Source organism: Embiotoca jacksoni, unplaced genomic scaffold (genome assembly GCF_022577435.1).
Source record: "Embiotoca jacksoni isolate LCO1_2020_lvr unplaced genomic scaffold, fEmbJac1.0.p SCAF_127, whole genome shotgun sequence".
Taxonomy (NCBI): Eukaryota; Metazoa; Chordata; class Actinopteri; family Embiotocidae; genus Embiotoca; species Embiotoca jacksoni.
Genome location: NW_027185260.1, coordinates 158,953 through 172,500, shown reverse-complemented (window position 1 = coordinate 172,500; position 13,548 = coordinate 158,953). Strand labels below are relative to the sequence as shown.

The following is a 13,548-nucleotide window of genomic DNA, read 5'->3' as shown; positions in this document are numbered from 1 at the left end:
CACACACACACACACACATGCATACACACACACCCACATCACACACACATCATTCACACACACATCACACCCACATACATCACACACACATACATACACACACACACACTCACATACACACACATCACACACACACACACACACACACTCACTCACACACAGATCACACATCTCACACACATCACAGACACATCACACACACCACACCCACATACATATACACACACACACACACACACACACATGCATACACACACACCCACATCACTCACACACACATCACACCCACATACATCTCACACATATACATACACACACACTCACATACACACACACATTCACTCACACACACAACACTCACACACATCACACACACACGCATATACACACACACACATCTCTCTCACACACACACACACACACACACACACACACACACACACACACACACACACACACACACACACACACACACACACACACACACACACCTCTTCATCCACTGTGCCCCTCCACCACCAGACAACTTCACGTGTACGTACCCAGCAGGTTCTGCACCAGCTGCAGGTTGGGCACCAGCGGTTCTGGGTGTGTGTAGATGCAGTACCGGCTGTGCTGGATCTGTCGGAGAGCTTCGAAGTTGCCCAGCAGGATGTCACACAGCCACTGGGCGTTCACGCACGGGATCTTCCACTCCTTGGCCTTCTCGTATTTCAGCCCGCTGGGTCTGAACGAGATCAGAGAGACAACCGGATCAGGAACACAGCAGCTGGTCCTGCTCAGGTTAATACGCAGGGCACCCCCCCCCCCCCCCCCCCCACACACACACACACACACAGCAGGAACTCATCCCCCCCCCCAGTCTCACTCTTTACAGATGAGGACCGTGTTGCTGCGACACAGGTATCCGGTGTATCTGGCTCCAGCCAGGTAGGCCATCAGCTTCAGGTCATCTCTGTCAGCGTCCACAAAGCCAGTCACTGATATGATCTGAGGAGACAGCAGAGGGACGCTCAGACCGGCGGGAACATTCAATCGGGGTGCGTCACATCCGATCGTTCACCATAATACCGGCATCATTTTTCAGATGATGTGAAACATTCATATCGTGATAAAGGCAGTTTTCCGACCGGTGTCAGCTGAGTGACAGTTTAGCTGACGGCTGCTTTCTCTGTCCTCTCATTTCACATCGGGTGGCTCCGCCCCCTTCACCCACACAGCTCCACACACGGAGCAGCAGACGCTCAGGTGAACAACTCGATTCATTACAACATAGAAGTGCAACAAAAGCCCAAAACTCTGTTATCAATGGACAAACGTCGACATTGAACTTGATAAAATGCGAGCGGAGCGTCTGTGGACGTGGCGACAGGGTGAAGACGCAGTTAGAAGCTCTGCAGCTGATCGTCGTTGTCGTCCTGACAACCCTTTGTTTAGTTTTTAATGAATATTTGAAGGAATAATGTTTCGTTTGTGCTGACAAATCTTTTACACTTTTGTTGAAATTGTGTGTAATTATGAAATGAAATTAATAATAAAATATTTTTCTGTATTTTGTCATATTGTCAAGAATGTCGTTATCACAAAAGTATCCAGATATATCCTGATATTATTTTAGGAGCATGTCGCCCACCGCTAACATACAACAACCAAACAGGAAGACCCGGTGAACAGGCCTCTACCTTTGGGTACGAGTGCAGCTTTTGAATCTAACGTGGAGCGAGACCATGAAACTGGCAGAACTTGTCTCATCATCACAAACTCAGAAACTAAAGGACACCTTGTTGTGACGGTCACTGCAGCCCTGAGGAAGGTAACTTCAAACAGAAAGTAGTGACAGCAGGACTACAACAGCTGATGTGTTCATCCCAAACAGGATGTTGGATTCATTCTGAGATCCAAACTGTTGCGGCCCAAAGTTTACGAATGTCTACATCTGGAGCATCTGGAGCATCTGGAGCGAGTTTCACCTGTAATGTTTTCTCAACACATCTGCTGCTGTCTTTCAGCCTTTAATATTGCAGACACTCTGATTCTTATGAATCATGCTCGATTTGTTAGATCACTCTACACGTTTCTATCGGCCTTCCTGCAGCCGGCATCTTTCTGCTCATACTGTCCGGGTCAATCAACTGTACAACTCAGTTCAATAAAGGTCTTTCAAAAGGGACAGCTGATGAACAGAAAGGCAGCAAAGCGTTGCACAATCTTGAAGCTGAAACTGCACTGCTGGATTTAAAGTTCAGTTTAAGTTCATGATGAAAACGTTGCCCTTGTTAGAGAGCCAGAGGACATACGTGCTGAGAGCAGGGTTTAGCTCCAGGAGGGAAGGCAAAGGGCAGATGCAGTGTCCGATGAGGAGGAACCATCTTCTTCCTCTTGAGTACGGTGTTGAGCCAGTGGGCCGTCACGCAGCGCTTCCCCTCCCGGAGAGCCTGCAGAGGAAACGAAACCAAGGAGCAGATCGTCCTGTAGTTCAGACATCAGCTCACTCTTTAACCTCTGTGATATGGTTTCATACCAACACGTGAAAAAGACCTCATTCAGAGTGGTTGTGTGTCACTGTGTGTTCTTACCTGCACATACATGTTGCTGACCTGACTCTCACACAGCAGGTGTGTGCAGCGGCCGCTCATCGTTGGATCAACAGCACCTCCACAGGCCTGGATGACCTGAGGGAGGAGTTCAGAAAACATCTTTTATAGCACTATTTCTGTATATTTATTCCAGCTCCTGCTGTCTTCATGGTCCCTGAGGGACTGAGTGACCATCTCACCCTCTTCCACGTGGCCAGCAGCTGTTTGTCAGCCATCTGTTCTGGATAGTCGGCGACAGCAAACACACAGCCCAGCAGGAAGCCATCCTGAGGAACTGAGAGGAAAGCAGGATTGATGCTGTGTGTGAGGTATGGCTGAGGCTTGTGGACAACCTGGAAGTACAAAACCACTGAAACTGGCTTCCTTTCAAAGAGAGAACTTTTTTCATCTTCCATCTTTCTAGTCCCAACCAGGTCGGAGCAGGAAGTGACCATATTTGGACGAGCTGGGGGAGGAGCCAGCGGTGGATCTGACCGATCTGATCGGAAACCTGACGATACTACGTCCCGCCCACCGATAGCTGTAACCTGACTGCACCACAGGCCTGTCAATCAAACAGACACGCCCCCAAAAACAGGTCTTCTTGAATCTTCTTTTCTAATGAATGAGGGATTATTTTCAGATGGACCTCCAGAAAACTAATAAGAAGGAGTGACTTTAGCTAACAACACCGAGATAACTGATGGACACATTTTATTCACTTTGGATTTGATGACAGAAGTTGAATGGGAGTCTATGGAGCCGGAGGCTTTTTGGAGCCGACCTCTAGTGGCACTCGCTGGTATTGCAGCTGAAGACACTTCTGGATCGGAACCATTTTACAGACCTGAAGCTACGAACTCTTTTATATCCAGTCTGTAGTTTTATATCCAGTCTGTGGTTTTATATCCAGTCTGTAGTTTTATATCCAGTCTGTAGTTTTATATCCAGTCTGTAGTTTTATATCCAGTCTGTAGTTTGATATATAGTCTGTAGTTTGATATCCAGTCTGTAGTTTTATATCGAGTCTGTAGTTTTATATCCAGTCTGTAGTTTTATATCCAGTCTGTAGTTTGATATCCAGTCTGTAGTTTTATATCGAGTCTGTAGTTTTATATCCAGTCTGTAGTTTTATATCCAGTCTGTAGTTTTATATCCAGTCTGTAGTTTTATATCCAGTCTGTGGTTTTATATCCAGTCTGTAGTTTTATATCCAGTCTGTAGTTTTATATCCAGTCTGTAGTTTTATATCCAGTCTGTAGTTTGATATCCAGTCTGTAGTTTTATATCGAGTCTGTAGTTTTATATCCAGTCTGTAGTTTTATATCCAGTCTGTAGTTTGATATACAGTCTGTAGTTTGATATACAGTCTGTAGTTTTATATCCAGTCTGTAGTTTTATATCCAGTCTGTAGTTTTATATCCAGTCTGTAGTTTGATATATAGTCTGTAGTTTGATATCCAGTCTGTAGTTTTATATCGAGTCTGTAGTTCTATATCCAGTCTGTGGTTTTATATCCAGTCTGTGGACACAACACCACTTCCTAATTCTCCGTCACTCACTCCACTGGTCGTCCACAGTTGGACCACCAGTGTAGACAGCTGGTACGGGTCCTTGTACAGAACCAGAACTTTGACAGTGTTACCTGTCATTCACCACAGATCAGAGAAACTCAAACTCCTTTTCATGTTCTTCTAGGAATCTAATGTCATTTTCACGTGTAAACACACTCAGAGTAACTGCAGTCAGTTCAACACTTCAGACTGATGTCATATTTCAAGTCTGTACTCACTCTCTTGTCCCGGCTCGTGTCCGAACAGCTGGGAGATGTGAGGATGCTGCTGGAGCTGCGGCTGCAGCGTTGTCTGCTGCTGCTGTTGTAGGACCTGCTGGTTCTGGTGCTGCAGAACCTGCTGCTGCTGGTTCTGCAAGTGCTGCTTCTGCATCTGCTGCATTTGTTGTTGTTGCTGCAAGAAATGCTGCTGTTGCTGCTGCTGCTGTAGGTGCAACTGCTGCTGGTTCTGCTGTTGTTGTTGCTGCAGCATCTGCATCCGTTGTTGCTGCTGAAACTGCTGCAGCTGTTGCTGCAGCGCCTGTTGTTGCTGCAGCTGCTGCAGCCCGGGTCGGAGGAGCTGCTGGGGCCGCAGCTGCTGCTGGGAGAACGCATGCTGCTGCTGCTGCTGCTGTTGTTGTTGTTGCTGTTGTTGTTGTTGTTGTTGTTGTTGTTGTTGCTGCTGTTGTTGTTGCTGTTGTTGTTGTTGCTGCTGTTGTTGCTGCTGCTGCTGCGAGAACAACTGCTGTTGGTGCATCTGCTGCTGCTGTTGTTGTTGTTGTTGTTGTTGTTGCAGAAACTGTTGCTGCTGTGGGGGCAACTGTGGGAAACCTTGTTGCTGAGCAATCTGTGACTGTTGCTGCTGTTGGTGTTGCAGCTGCATCATCTGATGCTGCTGCTGGAGGTGCATCACGGGATGCTGTGGTTGCTGTGGTTGCTGTGGATGCTGTGGATGCTGTGGATGCTGTGGTTGCTGTGGGTGCTGTGGTTGCTGTGGTTGCTGTGGTAACTGCAGATGTTGCTGCTGGGCAGGCTGGTGGGACTGTTGCTGCTGCAGTAGCTGTTGCTGTTGCTCGGCTGTGAGAGCCTGGCCGGACAGTTTGGCCTGGTTGAAGAGGAGAGGGTTGGTACTGATGGGGGTCTGAGCATGGCTCTGATTGGTCTGCTGCTCCAAAGGCTTTGTCTGATTGGCAGCTAGATTCTGGATAATCTGCAACACATCAGAACAAAGAAAACGAGTTGAAACGTAGAGAAGGAACTGATCCAGAGTACTCTGCAGAGGTTTGAGGAAACACTAGTCTGCTGTGAAGAAACCTGGCTGATGCAGGATGACCACCTTATGTCACATCCCTTCGTTAAGGAGCCCGTGCCAAGGTGTCAGTACCACAACCTCTATCTGAATGATACAAGCAGGTGAAGGATCAACCCGACAGTGACATGCAAACTCTGCAGGCATAAATTCCCTCAGCACATTCAATCATCAGAAAACATCACCAGCCTAAAGTGCGGTATGGTACTACGGCTGCTCTGGATAGCAGTTATAGTTTAATGGGTCACTAACAGGCGGAACATTTTGCGTGTACACTTGTAAACGTTCTATTTCAAAGGTTAATTATTTCAGTTTTGTCTCTCGGTCATGTGTTAACAATGGTATTCTTAGCTTTCTGTCTCAACTCTGGAACTTCAACCAATTTTTTTAACGCCCCCAAAAATATATATCCAAGTAATTTAATGAATATAATTGTGCCCTGACTAGTGACTACTGCTAGTCGACTCTGTGAATCTTTGGTCAGGGACAGCCGTGGACACGTCTACGCTGCACAGGACTGAACATGATGTCACTGCTCAGCTCGCTGTGGTCTGTACATGATGTCAGAACGATATTAGAGACATGTGGTGCTGCTCAGTAAAGCGTTGCTACATACGTGTGCTACGTTGGTCGGTCGGCTGGCCGGCTGCATGTCAGAGTTGTTGGTGATGTTGCGGAGCGTTCTGGTGGCCGTACTCCATCCAGGGATTACCTCTGGAACAGATACACCTGGAGAGCAGGAAGAGGAGCCTTCATCACCAGGAGACCGGGTTACGTAGACATGATCCCATCAACAACAATAAATAACATCCGTCCAGCTTGAGAAGTCACATGAAGTTGAGAGAAAATCTTTTTAAAGAAATAAAGATGTGTGACCTGAATCCAGAGCGTCTGTCAGTGTTGAGGAGAACGACATGAATGTATTACGACTTCAAACAAACCAAATAATCTCCAAATGATGGCAACGATGTTTAGAAGCGGTCATGGGAAACACTCGACCTCCCAGTGAGACACGTCTACTGACGGATCACTGAAACAGGCTCCAGTCAAAAGAACCAAACTGTCTGCTCATTGTCTCGGGGAGACAAACAAGCAGGTAAGATGCTGAAACTGGAGAGGACGTGCTGCAGCAGCATCGTGTGGTTGTGTAGCTGCTCTAACCTGTTACCATGGATACCAAGTTCTTTGGGTGTACTCACCTTGCTGTGTGGAGTGACTGATGGCGGCGGCGGCGGCAGAGCGAGCTTCTGCAGGAATCCCTCCTCCACTGCCGGATACCGGAGGCACCGTGGCACACAGGTTGATCAGCCCGCTGCCCGTGGACGACACCGGGTCCTTGATGCCCGGCGGGCCGGCTCGCCGTCTGGCCGTGCCGGTCGGGATGGGCGGAGTCGGCGTGACGACCTCAGCTGGAGTCCAGTTGAGGTTGGTGCCCTCCTTCTCGGTGGAGGAGTCGTCGTCGGAGTCGTCGAACATGCGCTCGCTGCGGCGCTCGGGTTTGCGGGGCGACGTCGGGGACACGGAGTTCAGTCGCTTGGGTCCAGGTCGTCGGCGGGGACTGGACTCCTCACCGGACGAACCGCCGCTGGACGGGTGGGACCGCCGGGGGCTGTAGCTCCCTTCTGAGTGGGAGCGCTGGTCGTATGACTCTCCATCACTCTCCTCGTCTTCCTCAGGCTCCACGTACGTCAGTCTGGGGTGGTAGAGAGCATCGTCCTTCCTCATTTTATCTTTCAAAAGAGGAGCAATAGTTCAAAACATTGTTAAAAAAAAAATTCAGGTCAGTATTCCAATCCTACACAAAGCCATCATTTTATTTACTTTATTTTGTATCTCCGTCTTTCACACACCTACAAGCAGCGCTGTTGTTCACAGAGGTCAGAGGTCAGGTCATCCAGCACCTATTAGGTTTTATTTATGTACTAACTGATGCATTACACGTATAAAAAGGGTATCAGGAGGTAAATAAAAGTCTCTGTCACACAGAGTTGATCTTCTGTCCACATCAGGATGATTCACACTAATTCTGTAGTGATTACTGTTAACGCATCTTAATCTGGCCTCACTTCATTTTAAAAACACTAACTTTATGCACCAATTCTGCTCCTGTTTTTTAAAATGCCCCCAAACTTTTGTAAAAAATTTTAGAGGAAAAAGTTGTATTCCAAATGTAGAGCAGGACGCAGACTGTTTCTGCAAGAATGTATAATCTGATTAACTTGCTGCCTGTTTTCATGTCAGTTGAAGAGTTTAATAATTGATTTATTATTTTCAGCACTTCACCAATTAGTCAACAGAAAATTAACCAGCGATAATTTAAATGGAGAGAAAGTTTCAAATATTCTCTGGTTGCAGCTATTTTAACAAGATTTGATGATTTTTTTTTTTTTTTTTTTACCAACATTATAGTAAATTGAGTATAAAAATATTTCAGGCCTGGATTGTAATCTGAATTAACAGGCTGGGACGTGACAAATTATTAAATTATGACAGACACTTTTCACTATTTTGTGACATTTATATACACTTATCAAATAACTAAAGACAACAGTGAAATGAATCTTAAACTACAGCTCTAGTTTGCAACTGTGACTGAAAGTAGTTTTCATTCATCTGCTGGGAGGAGGAGACTCAGAAAACAGTGAAATCTCCTGTTTGAATTTGTTACAGACCGAAGTGACATCTTGTTTTATTTTCTGTTGTTTGACCGACAGTCCAAAACCCAAAGATATTCTGTTTATTATAAAAGTGCAACAAAGAAAAGTCGTATTCGATCATATTTGACATTGTTGATTAAAAACAATTCCAATTAATTGATTATAGAAGACTGAAAATAGCAGATAAATTTTCTATTGGTCGACTAAATACAATGAATGAATAAATAAATCAGTTCGCAGCACTCATGTTACCTTTCACAGAGTCTGTGATCCAGTCCGGGGTGACAATCTTGATGCCGGGGTGTTTCAGAGCGCACTCAAACTTGGCCTGAAAATGTACAAATAAAAAAAAAACATTGAATGGTGAGCTCGTATTTACATAGTTACATCCAAAAAGACAAATCTGCATTTGAATCTACGAACAAGTTTCTACAACTTGTGTGTTTGTGAAAAAAACAAAACTAAGCACAAATTTGCAAAAACAATGTGCAAAGAAAAACTAGATCAAGTTCCCAGCATGCACCTACCCCTTTGGGTTCCTTCACCACTAAGTGGGTGACCTTCTTGTTGAGGTTCAGCTGACATTCTCCTCCATAAAAGGTTACATAAGCCCACAGAGCGGTGAGGTCCTCTGGAAGCTGTGTACCAACACACACACACACACACACACACACACACACACACACACACACAGTCAGGAGCTTCATCACATGATTATAGAGAAACAGTCCAAGTTGTTCCAACAACAGACCGACAGGTCCTTTCCTCCAAATCAGGAAGTAGGAGTCGTTTTTCTTTTTTAGAAACGATCCACATCTTCAATGCTGAATAATTCAGCTGACCCCCCCCCCCCCCCCCCCCCCCCCCCCCCCCCCACACACACACACACACACACACACACACACACACACACACACACACTTACCCTGGGAAGGCAAGCTGTCACACCAAAGAAGACCTGCCCTGACTCTGGGGAGAATCCAGTCACTCTGTGGGGTTCATGGTTAAAGAAGAACACATCAGAACGTAACGACAGTTATTCACTGCTTCCTAAAATCCTCTGGACCAATGAATCCAGAAGAAAACAGTTCACACATTCACGTCCGTCTCTTATTTCCACCCTGGTGGTGGTGAGGATTGGCTGGCGAAAGGATACGGTAGCAGGTCTCCACACCTAACGGACAGGATCACCCAGGACGGCTGGAAGACACGAGGACAGACACGAGCTCATGACTGATAACATGGCTTTAAATCACAGGAACACTTTGACTGGGAAGGCTGTAAATAACTATGGTAATTAACACATGCATTTTTAAACATTAAAGGAATAGTTTGCCAGATTGTTTGTGATGAGACAAACTAACCTGCTACTGGCTGTATTTACTGTAAAGACATGAGCTACTTCCTTAAAACCGCCCAATGAAAACTCTGCTGAGGGAGCTTTCCACTTTCATCACATTTGTATTGTAGTCTGAACCCAAACTAAGAAGAAAGCATGCAGGGTTAAAATAAACACGATGCATTATCACATCAGTTGGGACTATTGTAGTCACAACATTTATATAAATATAATAATCACAAATCTCTGGTAGAACATGGCTGATAATGATGATAATCATCATCCTCACGCTCAGTCTTCATCCAGCAGCCAGCTGTAGAGACAGCTGTGTTCAAAATACTAGTTTTATCTCATACAACCTCCTATCGGTCCGGTTATTAATCACACAACCTCCTATCGGTCCGGTTATTAATCAGTACTCTTATCGGTTCTTATTAATGACTAAAGAATATAATTAAATCTGCATTAGGATTAAACTGAATTTATAATTTAAATATGACGAAATACTTAAAGAACTTTAGATACAATGAAGAACAGACATCAGTCCATAACAGTCCTCCCTCCTGTCCTTTGTCCTTCCTCCTGTCCTCTATCCTCCCTCCTTTTGTCCTCTGTCCTTCCTCCTGTCCTCTATCCTCCCTCCTTTTGTCCTCTGTCCTTCCTCATGTCCTCTATCGGTCTTAAACATCGATCCACCTTAAATGAGCCTGGTCAGGTTATGCGGATACATCGCTGCTAACTTCGAGGATAATGGTGCGTTCATGAGCAACTGGGAAGTGGGAACATTTCCACCTCCGAGTGGGAGAAATCACCTGAACACCTGTTGAACTGGGAATCTCCCAGTCTGAGAGCTCAGAGAAGCGCCGACGTCTCTTGCCATGGAAACGTTCGAGGTAAAAGGAAGATTATTTATACTAGTTCAGGACAAAATAAGTCCCTTCATTGTTCATTACGGTCGCACTAATCAGAGCCGTTAAACAAAACAAATTACTCCACTGACGGACAACGACGCGTCGTAGCAGCCGACCGACACGGACGCTTCTCTGGTGCTATCGGTTTTCTGTTTTATACGTTATCTGCTCAGAAAAAGACATTTAGAAATGTAGTGTCAGACAGGAGACTTCCCGCAGGCGGCCACGTCGCCTCTTTGTTGTTGTCATGTTGTCTCTCGGCCGGGAGGTCGGAGGTTACCGGGTCCGAGCTTTCTCACTTCCCAGCTGCCTGCGAACGCACCGTGACTCCTTCACTTCAATCAGCAGGCGGCAAACAAGACGGGAGAACTGGGCTCGGCTCCCGAGGAGTCGTAGCATTTATTCACCGACACATAAACCAAACTGTAAACACAGCGCAGAGTTTCTCCAGCAGCTCTGTTTGTGTTCGTTCATCTGTGCACCGCCGTGTTTTCAGGTAAACCCTTCACACAGCTTACTTCTCTGTAAAAACACTTCACGTCATTACGCATTAAAGAAACAGGACAAAAAGCGTGACTCGTCCACACGCGTTGTTGTAAACGCAGCCGTTACCTTGACGACGGGCAGGTCGAACACCTCCCTGGACTCGCCCACCTCTGGGTTGTCCCCGTCCTCTGCGATGATGTGGGTGGCCAAAGCATTGTAGGACACCTCCTTCCCTTTTCCAGCCTTCAGCAGCTGCACCACCTGCAGGATTGAGTGGAGCTCTACGTCAGTCCAGACTTTACACGTCACACTTTATAATCCCACCGTGTGAAAGTAGAGCGAGCTTTTTGATAAAGACGCAACAGTTTGGTATAAATAAAGTGAGAAGGTGCCGTCTGAGGTCGTATCAGGCAGCGCTTCTCTTACACAACATCTGGACACGCAGCTGTGACGACCATCAGGTGAATAATGAATCACCGTCACGGCATCCAGACCGCATCTCTCTGCAAGATCATTCTGTTAGTAATCCTTTCAAGTAAAATTAAAGTCACTTATTTGAGCCTGCTGACACGGTTTCAGTGGCGCTGACTGATGAACCGGTTGAGTCCATCAGAAACCAGCGAGCGCTGTCTCAGACACTCAGAGGACAAACACGTCTGCAGCTGTCAGTCAGGAACGACTTCAATACTTCAGACAACCGAAGACAGAATCAGTTCAACAGAATAACTACAAGGACAGGAAAGGACATGGTTCACTCAGACCTGGGCTGGAGCGCCCACTGAGACAACGAGGTCTGGTGGAGGTCTGGTGGAGGTCTGGTGGAGGTGTGATGGAGGTCTGGTGGAGGTCTGATGGAGGTCTGGTGGAGGTCTGATGGAGGTCTGATGGAAGTCTGATGGAGGTCTGATGGAAGTCTGGTGGAGGTCTGGTGGAGGTCTGATGGAGGTCTGGTGGAGGTCTGATGGAGGTCTGATGGAGGTCTGATGGAGGTCTGGTGGAGGTCTGGTGGAGGTCTGATGGAGGTCTGGTGGAGGTGTGATGGAGGTCTGGTGGAGGCCTGGTGGAGGTCTGGTGGAGGTCTGATGGAGGTGTGATGGAGGTCTGGTGGAGGTGTGATGGAGGTGTGATGGAGGTCTGGTGGAGGTGTGATGGAGGTCTGGTGGAGGTGTGATGGAGGTCTGGTGGAGGTCTGGTGGAGGTCTGGTGGAGGTCTGATGGAGGTCTGGTGGAGGTCTGGTGGAGGTGTGATGGAGGTCTGGTGGAGGTCTGGTGGAGGTGTGATGGAGGTCTGGTGGAGGTCTGGTGGAGGTGTGATGGAGGTCTGGTGGAGGTCTGGTGGAGGTCTGGTGGAGGTCTGATGGAGGTCTGGTGGAGGTCTGGTGGAGGTCTGGTGGAGGTCTGATGGAGGTCTGGTGGAGGTCTGGTGGAGGTGTGATGGAGGTCTGGTGGAGGTCTGGTGGAGGTGTGATGGAGGTCTGGTGGAGGTCTGGTGGAGGTCTGATGGAGGTCTGGTGGAGGTCTGGTGGAGGTGTGATGGAGGTCTGGTGGAGGTCTGATGGAGGTCTGGTGGAGGTCTGGTGGAGGTCTGATGGAGGTCTGGTGGAGGTCTGATGGAGGTCTGGTGGAGGTCTGATGGAGGTCTGATGGAGGTCTGGTGGAGGTCTGATGGAGGTCTGATGGAGGTCTGGTGGAGGTCTGGTGGAGCTCAGCGGGGACATTTTACTTCGTTTCATGTCCTCACCCCACACCACCTCACGGGGGGGGGGGGGGGGGGGGGGGGGGGGGGGGGGTAAAATCATGTTTCTTCGCGGCATCGATGAGCTCGTGCTCCGTTCATGTGGGACACAAACAGGAGGGCGACCCGGAAGTACACCTGGACCTCAGGTCTGATGGAGCGGGGACATGCGCAGTAAGGGCGTCCAGTTGGAAGATGTTGGTAAACACATGTAACATCAGAGGGAGGAGAGGAGAGGAGAGGAGAGGAGAGGAGAGGAGGAGGAGAGGAGGAGGAGGAGGAGGAGGAGCTCCAGGAGCTAGCAGCTAGCAGCTGACCGACGGAACTCAGCTAATGCTAAAGCTAAAGAGCAGCTCTCACCGGACACCGGGCTCTCACCGGACACCGGGCTCTCACCGGACACGTGAACCAGCTGAAGAGACAACTCGGTGTTGGTCGTGGAGCAGCCCCCCCCCCCCCCCCCCCGCCCCCCCCCCCCCCGTTAGCTCGCTGATTAGCTTCGCCTACAACATCCCATTTAGATTGAATGGGTCTAGCAAGTTAGCATGCTACCAATGTAGCTGAAACCCAGAAGCTAGCGTCCTCACCTTCGGCTCGATGTCCCCCACCACGTAGAATTTGACATCTTTGAAAAGCCCGTCGGAAACCTTGTTCTCCTCTTCAGACATGTTTGTCCGTGAACGTCATAAGATCGTGTTTGAAAGCAGCCGGAAGAGGAAAGTACCGGTGGACCGGAGCCGCTCGAGCGCCAAACCGCTGAGCGCGCCTCGGACTGGTCCATTCTGAGAACAGGGGGGTCCGCCAAACATTAAGAGGGTTAGGGCTCGTTGGTTTGGCTCTCTGGTGACGTGTGTCACATTAAGTGGTTGTTTCTTTGTGGTACTTAAACAAAAATACTGATGTAAGAGATTTATAACGTCTTGAATCCATAAATATGTTTTCCAATGCACATTGAACCCCCCTGTACTATGCAAGTAGATGTT

General features: G+C 47.8%; 1 protein-coding gene across 1 annotated transcript in view; it reads right to left on the bottom strand.

Annotated features, from left to right (window-relative positions):
* Positions 1–13,309, bottom strand: part of paxip1 (PAX interacting (with transcription-activation domain) protein 1) — a 26,421-nt gene extending 13,112 nt beyond the window's left edge. Inside the window, exons 1-14 of the mRNA XM_069145515.1 lie at positions 13,153–13,309; positions 10,957–11,091; positions 9,251–9,294; positions 9,020–9,083; positions 8,622–8,732; positions 8,347–8,422; positions 6,637–7,167; positions 6,054–6,166; positions 4,369–5,338; positions 2,777–2,871; positions 2,577–2,672; positions 2,298–2,435; positions 869–990; positions 543–727 (exon numbers count right to left, since the gene is read on the bottom strand). Coding sequence (XP_069001616.1) covers positions 543–727; positions 869–990; positions 2,298–2,435; positions 2,577–2,672; positions 2,777–2,871; positions 4,369–5,338; positions 6,054–6,166; positions 6,637–7,167; positions 8,347–8,422; positions 8,622–8,732; positions 9,020–9,083; positions 9,251–9,294; positions 10,957–11,091; positions 13,153–13,233 — 2,761 coding nt within the window. The 5' untranslated portion in view covers positions 13,234–13,309. The remainder of the gene's footprint in view (positions 1–542; positions 728–868; positions 991–2,297; positions 2,436–2,576; positions 2,673–2,776; positions 2,872–4,368; positions 5,339–6,053; positions 6,167–6,636; positions 7,168–8,346; positions 8,423–8,621; positions 8,733–9,019; positions 9,084–9,250; positions 9,295–10,956; positions 11,092–13,152) is intronic.
* Between the last annotated feature and the right edge of the window lie 239 nt (positions 13,310–13,548).